General features: G+C 26.9%; 1 protein-coding gene across 1 annotated transcript; it reads right to left on the bottom strand.

Moving 5' to 3' along the window:
- Positions 1-4092: 4092 nt before the first annotated feature.
- LOC100576031 lies at positions 4093-8906 on the bottom strand. The gene is made up of 4 exons (XM_003242962.4): positions 8665-8906; positions 6638-6920; positions 5250-5346; positions 4093-4255 (listed from the first exon to the last, which is right to left on the bottom strand). Exons 1-4 carry the CDS (start codon positions 8680-8682, stop codon positions 4213-4215), a joined length of 441 nt encoding a protein of 146 aa, XP_003243010.1. The 5' UTR covers positions 8683-8906; the 3' UTR covers positions 4093-4212.
- Positions 8907-10127: the final 1221 nt, after the last annotated feature.

Raw genomic sequence — 10127 nt, 5'->3', positions numbered from 1 at the left:
AATGCATAAAATAATAGAATTCTTTATTATACAATTTATAAAATTGGTATTAATATTATTTACACAAAGTACCTATTATTTATAATAACTATCCAACATATTTTTAAATAAATCGAATATGATCCCACATAGTTTAATTATTTAAAGAAAATGGTTTATAAGTTTATACATTTCTTATACCTATCTAAATATAAAATATATTATGTCTGTGGTTGACTCCATAGGAGGGCTGTACTTATTAAGAATACGTAAGGAAAATATGCTTATAAAAAGGTCCAAAAATTAATATAGTGTTAGATCGATGTGTTTTTATTGTATATTAATGAGTAATTACTATAGGGTTGAAATTATGAATAATAAATTATTCTCTGAATAAATTATTTAAAATTATATTACCTAACTCAATATCTCTATGGCTTTGCATGTAATTCATCAAAGCTCTAAAAATGATTATAATTATTTTTAATTTTTATATATGATAAATATTTAGAAGTACCTATAATAATACATTAATATGTATTTATTCATTATTGACGTTCATTTTGAAAAATATAATATACTTAGGTAGGTACCTAAGTATAGTTGATGATGCGCATTATTATTAATACAACTTTTTTCTGTTTAATGTTGAGTATGATTTTTAACATCAACATTTTAACGGTTCTCAAACGTATTAATAATTAATTGGTTTATTTTCTGCAATATTATTCAGGTGCATCACGTTCTTTTAAGTCTCCTCGGCAGATTTTTAGGGAGGTGAACTGGTGAACGGTGATTGATGACATATAGGTACCTATAATGGAGTTAAGAATGGAATTTTTAATTGATGGTTAATCAAAAAATTGTATAATTTGTCATTTATTAGTAGGCATTTCAGTTTCTCTTTAGAGTGAAATCTTAATATCTTACCATTGGACGTTGAGTTATAATACATACAGTAGGTAGGTATATATATTATAATATATTGGCATAACACATAATGTTAGAAATTATTGAATTCCATTATATATACTTAAATTATATATGTACTTAAATCATTAAATAATTTATAAATTATCTTCTTTTTTTTTTTATCAAAAATTATAAGCACATTTAACTATGCAATGGCTATAGATCCAAAATTCGATTATTATTGTCAAATTAATTCTTTGGGTATGTAAATATCATAAAATTACCATACGTTTATATCATAGATATTATCTATACTAGGCTGATTCAAACTAATTAAAATGTTTAGTTTCACTTGTGGGTCGCAGTTAGTTTTTTAAATTAACGAACTGGCATATCATTAATTTGTATATTTTGTATAATGGTATAATTTGAGTGAACATAATTTAAATGAGATTAATATGCATTTGTAAAACGCATTTGTAATAGTTGTCTTCACTCTTCAGTAAAAATGTATAGAATCCATGTACTGTTGTAGGTATATAATATATATAAACGTATATATTATAGTCTATATAAATAAAATACGCCATGAATAGGTATTTGGTTTCACGTGTACATTGTTTGGTGTTTTTATTTTGTTTCTCATTTATGAAATATATTATTTAGCAAAAATAATTAACAATTTTGTATGGTAATCAATAACTAAACGGAATTTTAAATATATTATGATTCAGGTATTATATCTAGTTTAATATCTTCGTAGTACATACCTATTATAGGTAGGTATACAAACTCTTGTTTATTTGTAGGTACATTGAAAAATTACTTTGTAATTTATTTACAAATCCAATGATAATCGCACAGTTTTCTATGAATTAACAAACACAATTATATTCAATTATCATTTTATTAACGTTTCCTGCAACGTATCGTTTTAAAGATTACTAACTACTAAATGTACCTATAATCTATATACAAATGATCACATTAATATTATAATTATACATTTATACCTACGGGCTACGAGAACCTTTTTAGTCCTCTTGACTAAATACCAAATGGAAGAATTTATTAAAATCACAAGAATACCTAACTAATACAAAATTATAAAAATATTTACAATGCTAATATAATTTCATAAACTTCGTAATCACTATATTAATCATATATATGATAATAATTGATGTAAAAGCACCTAGTTGTACCTATACGACTTCAAGTGAAAAATATTAAACTACTTATATTAGATTTTTTAAAGGATTTAAATCATTTAAAAGATTGTAAAATAATATTTTATATAAAAACAAACATTTCAATTGATTTTAATAATATCTATTACACTATTACAACAGTCAACAAACATAGGTTAGGGTTAGGTATTGGAATAGCTATTATTAAAAAAAATAAAGTAACCAAAGAAATGCCACACTAATATAAATGATTGTGTTAATTCAATTTCGTATTTAAAAGTTTAAAATATGTAAAAAAAATATTCCACAAGAATTAATAATATCTTACTTTGTAATCGTAATTTTGAATTATATTATAAATGTATGTATCAATTAAATAATATTGTATGCAAGCGTCGGTATGCATTTAAATCCATCATGGGAATTGGAAAGGTAATATTACAAATTGGTTTTAACTAAATTTCTAGATAAAATCCACGTTTTGGTGACTGATAATTACAGAATAAATTGTAAAAAATATTATTAAATATTAGTTGACTTTAATTAAAAATCTTATAATTATCTTAATGATATCATTTAAAAAATAATTGTTGATGAAGAAATCGCTTACTATAATGTTTAAAAAGATATTAACTATATGCCTACATAGATTATATATAGAAATAGAATATTACAATACAATATGTTAATATGTGTTAATATGTGTGTTAATAAACAATTTAGGTTATATATTCGTTAACAGAATGATATTAATGATTTACTTACGGGGAATACGATTTAAACTGAACTTCATAGTCATTAGTCAATATTATAATAATTATTATCACATATAAAATAAATACCTAACTACATCATTAATGATAATAATTGGTAAATTCGTAATTAGGTACCTATAAACTCTAAAGCTATTAAAAATTCATATATAAAACTGTAGTCCAGTAAAATTTATTATTTACATATTTGTAAATTATATTTGTACATTTTCACAAATGTATGAATATGAAAATTGATAGAAAATGTAATAATGTTACATATATACCTAAAGATAATTTTTTCAATAGCCTGGATACTTTTTTTCTAAATTCAAATTATTCCACAGGTAATGGATTCTATTATAACATTCTTTTTTTGTCAGACTTAAATCAGTTTTACAACTTGTAATAATATTTATATATACATTTTTTTTTAGGTTTTTAGGCTCCCAGGTCATAAACATGTTAGAAGCAGTATACTGTTTCACACATCGTTCAAACCTTCCATCAAAAGCGACGGGGTCTTGTTACAGACCCAGCGGTACAAGTACAAAACATTTCTTCCCATATATAAGTAAATATAACATAAATGGGAAACGATTTTTATTGTGTTCCGCTTAAAATTCCGAACAACCCTTTTGCTGGGGTCAAGTCATTGTTGACCCCCTATATATAGTATATACTATATTAATAATACGAACACAAAAAGAACATGTTTTCGTACACAAATGCTTTGGTCACCGTGACAAATTGGGATAATCGTTTCAGAAACTAGGTCACTCTTTCCTCGTTCACGGATATAATAATATATAGTCGCATTCGGGGGATGTTTCACAAAGGGGGTCAAAGGGACGAGCATTGTACAAATATCGATACAATTGAATTTGTTTTAACGACCGATGTACCTATATGTAAGCATGTGTATGTATTATATTGTGCGTAGGTACATGTACATCTCGAAAATTCTATTATTGTTGTGAATGTTGTGATATATTCCACACGCAGTGTAAGTGCCCACTGCCCATACACATCGTATAATATAATATTGTGTTCAGGGGATTCGTTCGATGAAGACGCGACTGTATATCTATATTAAATGGGCTTTGAAAAAAAAATGTATTTTCAACCAACCCACCGTTACGAAAGTGTAAACCGTCAAGAGGCCCAAGAGACCCATTGCGCGTATACAATATAAAATATATATTATTATTATACGGTGATGTGTACAACAGGCGGTAGACAAAAAAAAAAAAGAACCATTAACGTTATTATTATGTAATATATTTTCGAAGAAATAAGTTTCTAACTAATTCAACAATTACATGTCCATCGCTCATGTTGTTTGTACATGATGTGTCCCATAATTATCGTCATTGCGTTTACTGTATCATCTTGGTCATCTGTTTTATTAACGCAAACTTTCTGTAAAATATGGAATAAAATAATTTTTATCATCCCGTATAATATTCTAAAATATATGTATACTTCTAATGTTTATATAGTATTATAATATATACTTTGGATTATTAAAAAAATATGTTTTATTATAACGTGAACAGCTATAACATATTATTGGGTAATGAAAAAAATACCGTAGTTAAACATGACGTGTATATTATAATTGGTTAAACTCATAAGATAATCACAATTTCCCTAATGAACTATATTTATTATAACGTTGTTAACGATAGTTTAAAATATATAAATGCAATTTTTATATATTATAAAAATATAGTTTAAATGAAATAAATTCCATATTGTCTATCGTTTGACGAATTCAATATGACAATATGCCCAAGGTTAATAAATAGGTTTAAACATCGTGATACTGCATATTATCAAAATATGTTGTCTGAACTATTAAACATGTAAGAATAAAATACTATAGAAAATGTATTATTAATTGAATTTCATAATATTATAAATTATGATATAAGAGAAAATCCTCCTCAGTTGATATTATTAATTTCTATAAAATCTACATAGAATATTATTGTCGATAGACCTAAGTTGCGACACAATAGGAATATAAGTAAAATATTGATACATAATAACTTATAGGTAGATATATCGATTATTTCAAGTAATTTATGAATGATTCAAAGATAATTAGTAATTATACAGATCTATGTTGTTCATTCCTAAAGTGACATGTAATGTTCGTTGGCTTATATTATGAATTTCTCACTTAGGTAATTACAATATATAATAATAATAATAATAATAACTCAGAAATAAATATAGGAACATATTAATTATCTTTGTATAATCAACTAGAAATCTTAAATAGGTACCTATAGTTAATATCTGTTATTCAAAATAATAACTATTTAGTTGTTCATATTAGTTCATGAGATTTTAGGTAAAGTTTATGAAACTTAAAAGTATATAGTAGGTACTAATATATTTTACTTACGTCTCGTGTATGAATGTTTTACATTCAATTCGATTTGTTTCGTCCACTTGTGGATTCTGGTTAAATTCGTTTTCATTCAATCCTACCATCTTCATAGCTAATAAAATAATAAATAATAAATAATAAATAATAAATCATTGACATCAAATTAATAAAAATACATTTTTAAATTCCCAAAGTAATATTATTATTATAGAATATTTATATTCCGGAATAATACAATACTAATGATCATCTGGATTTGGACTTTTTATTTTAGTCAACGAAAATAATAAATAAATAGGTAGGTATAATCGTACAATTTGTAAGAAAATTGTATAAGTATAACCCACATTTATTCTATAGTAACAATATTATAATAACATACAAAAATATAATAAAAACAATTAACAAAATAGTATTCAGGTACCTACATCATTATTAAGTTAATAATTACCTAGTCATTTATTTTACTATACGCTGTGCTCATATTGCTTAATGAATGAATCTATATTAATTCGAACCCCGAATAAATAACAACTAATAATCAACTCCACTCTCCAGATGATCTATCAAATCTTGATTAAAGATTTTGATAAAACTTTAAACTTAGATACGTGTCTTTTAATAGGTGTCAGATAATCAGCCTACAATCCCGGCCCTAAGTATTATAGTTGTATATTATAGTAGGTATATATTATATTATAATTATTTTATAATTGATAAAATAATAAAAATCAACAAATTCTATTTAATGTTTACTGTTTAGTAATACGTTTAGGGTAGATATGTCTGTACATGAATATATAATATACTTATTTCTTTTATCCCAATGGCCAAGCTGCCGAGGGTTATTTCTTTAATAAAAAAATATACTTATTTATATTTAACGCATATGGATTACAATTGGGAGAATTTACTACCGGTGTGTACATATATATTAGTGACTAGTCCGACTACACTTTAAGTATTAAACTCGCTCGGTCACGACTCACGACTATTGATAGTCACTACTCACTATTGTCTATTATAGTCTATACTCTATAGTACTAGTCGCAACTATCTTGCCCACTTACTGATTTTTCTACAGACATGTCGATAGACGATAACACAAATAACGATTTGACTCTCCAGAGAGTGAAATAGCCAGTGAGTATAGCGACTAAAGTAGGTCGTTAAATTTGTTCGCGGGTGAGCAGCGAGTGTTCATCACACGGCTAGTAGACGACTTGGCCTATAGCATTGAGCGAGATTGGTAGCTGTTGATAGACTATCGGCATCGAGTTGCGAGTAAATTTGTTTATGTGATGTACTACTACCAATTTTATTTCCCATAAATGTTTTAAACTTTTTGATTATTGTATGTACGGTAATCGCGTATCAAATATTCTGCCGCTATTTAAACTCACCAGTGAAGTATTCACTTAGATCAATCGTACCACTATTGAAATAGTCTACACCCTTAAAAATATTTGTTAAATCGTTGTCGCTGAACAGAAGTGGCGGTTTGCCACTGTGATCCCGGAATTGTATTATTTCTTCCACTTGGTTCACGAGAAATTCTACTGGATCGTCGGGTTCGTGTTTTAACAACGTACTGGTTAAATGGTTCACCAAGGACATTATATGTTTTTCATCTAAATATGATTCGGCTTTCTTTTTACTTCTATTTAGTTCAAATATATCATCATTCTAAAAAATAAAACGTTTGTGAATTTCTCATTTTTTGATTTTTATAGGTATAATATGACATAAACTTTAAGTAGGTACTTAATAAGTATAATAACTAATAAAAAAACAAAACCTAATTTATTAACTATAACTTTATTATGATGATTAATAACAATATACCAATATAATTTAGATTATTATGCTTTGTTCTGAATCACATACCACATTCTCTTAAGTGGGAGTACGTATATCAATGTTTACTTTTATAGTTTTATAAATTATAACAGTTTCTATAACCTAAATAAATAAAAACTATATAATATATTATATTATTTATTTAAAAAAAAAAAAGAACATTAAATAACTTTTGAAACCATTAAAATTTTATATTATTTCTTTATCCATTATTCATTAATACAAAAAATAAAAATAATAACTATATGTCTATATGTACAAGTGTCGCAAGTATCTTGATAGGCAGATCTGTCTTACTAACGCATCACAAAACAAATTTTAAGTTCAGAAAAATTCGTTTTTACTCTGCTATTTTTAATATTATGAGTGAACTGACCTATATTTATAGTACCATTAATAATAAGAATATTATCTAAGGCTTCAAGATTTTTTTATATTTTAGTTTTTGATTTTTTTTGTAAGTTATAAACCTTTTGAATTATACAAAAAATTATAATGCTCTACTAAGACGGGGACAAACAGTTTAGGACTAAACTGGCAGAGTGTAGTATATAGGTAAATAAATAATATATATTATATATATTATTATTACTTATTAGTATACAAAAAATGTTTCGAACTTAGAAATTTATTTTTGGATTGATCGTATGTGTCTTCCTATATATTATTATAGTTTTGATGTAAATAATATCTAATAATTGCTGCCCCAGGCGACACTGCCGAATAAACGCAATGAAATAGCTCATTGAAATTACACATATTGCCTATACACTAAATAGTTAATAATAATGTACCTAGTGCGCGTTAGATGAGATGATAATAATATATTTTCGTGTGTATGCAGTATTTATACAAATATAGAACCTACGCATTTATGGTAATTTAATTGGGAATTATGTGGAGCAGTTCGAAAAAACGTCTTTAAAAGCCAATGTAATTTCTATATTATGTTATATCGGACTAAAATTATATACCCTTTCAAAAAAAAATGTAAACTACTGTAAAATATAAACATTACACCGCACCGGCGACACCAGTGTGTTTGGTTTGAAAATTAATTTTGGTTTTTTAGACCATTTGCACGAGACACCGAAGCATTGAATTTACGTTAATATATATTTTTTTTTCTTAACGTGTCTGAGGCGCAAGTACATAATATGTTTATTATTGTATATTATGCTCGGGTGGATGTACCGTAATTAAAACGATCTGCAGAGACAGAGGACGACATTTTTATCTATCTGAAAATCTCGTCCGAGACCGTCGCTTTCCAGTTTCCACACTGCGCAACTAATCACCGTGACTAAACACTCTTATAATATATGTCACTAAATAATTAGATAAACGTCGACGATTAAAAAAATACATACATAATGCGCATGTCGGCGGATAATATATTGTGCACAGATATAATATGTTATACTATATACGTTTTGTACAGGCCACTTATAAATACATACGTAATAATAATTATAATCATAATAATAATTGCATATTTTTCGCATAAATGTTGTGCTGATATTGTATCATAATCATATTCGTCGTCGCGTATAGGAAAATAAATACGTACTCCGAACGAAGAGGCCATCGCAAACTTCAGATGTCCGCCGGATAAAGTTCCAGAGATTTATATACGTGTCACGTGACACGTTCCTGTGTGTATAATATTATGGGTATAAATGTGCGGTGTGAATGTACAGCGAACGACTCGAAATCCTCGAGTAATACGTAGCAATATTATAATAATAATATGTGTAAATAATATTATGTTTTTTTGGGTCTGCAGCAAAACAAACTGTCGCGATATTATAATAATTATTAATTTATGTACGTTGTTATAATAATAATAATAATATTGTCCTGGAAACGGGGGCGGCGTTGTCGTCTTTATATTATATTATAATATGTACAATGTTATTATATATACATTGCACATACCATAAGTCGTGTGCAATAATATTATTATTATACGTCATGTACGCGCATATTGCACGAGGCGAAGTGTCTACTGTTTTTTTCCCCGTGTCACCAACAAATAAATTTATAGCGACTATCCGTCACAATATTATTATAATTGTAGAATTAATATTATAACGATACGATATGATAAACAGCGCCGGAACGGAATGCGGCGGCGGAGACTATATTATGTTACTGCAGACAATATACCGTACAAGGGGATAGTGTGAAAAAGTGTAGAAAAAAAAGCCAATGCTAAATTTTCCCCACATTGTCGTCTCCGATATTGTGTACGTATAGTTCTCATAACGTGCGTGGTATATGGGAACTGTGGTTTTCGGTTGCGATTCCGCCGAAGGAAATACCAATATATGTGTTATGTATTGTATATTTGTATATATCATATTATATGTGCTATGTATACACGGAGCGACACACGTGCTCTGGGAATATTTTCCACAGGTTTTGTACGAGAATCTCGAAAAAAAAAAAAAAGTTGATTTGTTTATATTTTCAAAACCAGTGCGCTCTTCGAAGTCGATATTAATTTTTTTTACGAACCGGCGACTTCATCTATACGCGGCAATAATAATACAAGCGAGACGCGTATATTCCGAAAGATATTTTTAAGCGTATTTTGGTATAACATACTATTAATGACTTCGGCATTTGCCTATACTTAAATCATATTTCTAAGTATTAAGTAACAAGCGTATCGAGACATTTTATTTTTTTAAAAGATCATATTAACCAGTACCTAGGTATATAATAATATAGAATCAAATATTTCATTATTCTACTCGTTATTATCTAACATAATTAATAGCTTTGTGCCAACTTACATTAAACGCAACTCTTCATATCCTATATGGTTTAGTAATGAACTTAAATCACTAATTAATCAAAAAAAAAAATCTCATTATAATTTTAAATATTTAAAATCTTATTCAAATTACATAAAATGTTCAAATCTAAGAACTAAATACAAAAATCTAAGACATATAGACTATTCTACATATTTAAAAAATGTTCAGAATAATGTAATATCAAATCCCAAATACTTCTGGAAATTTT

Source organism: Acyrthosiphon pisum, chromosome A1 (genome assembly GCF_005508785.2).
Source record: "Acyrthosiphon pisum isolate AL4f chromosome A1, pea_aphid_22Mar2018_4r6ur, whole genome shotgun sequence".
In the NCBI taxonomy this organism is placed as follows: domain Eukaryota; kingdom Metazoa; phylum Arthropoda; class Insecta; order Hemiptera; family Aphididae; genus Acyrthosiphon; species Acyrthosiphon pisum.
This window is presented reverse-complemented; position numbering and strand designations above follow the sequence as displayed.

Bases quoted from the DNA above. Each gene is read 5' to 3' on its own strand.
- LOC100576031 (XM_003242962.4), bottom strand. The intron at 5,347-6,637 runs GTGAGTTTAAAT...TTATTTTATTAG, and splicing joins TCTAAGTGAATACTTCACTG to CTATGAAGATGGTAGGATTG. The intron at 4,256-5,249 runs GTAAGTAAAATA...CATATTTTACAG, and splicing joins AAAACATTCATACACGAGAC to AAAGTTTGCGTTAATAAAAC.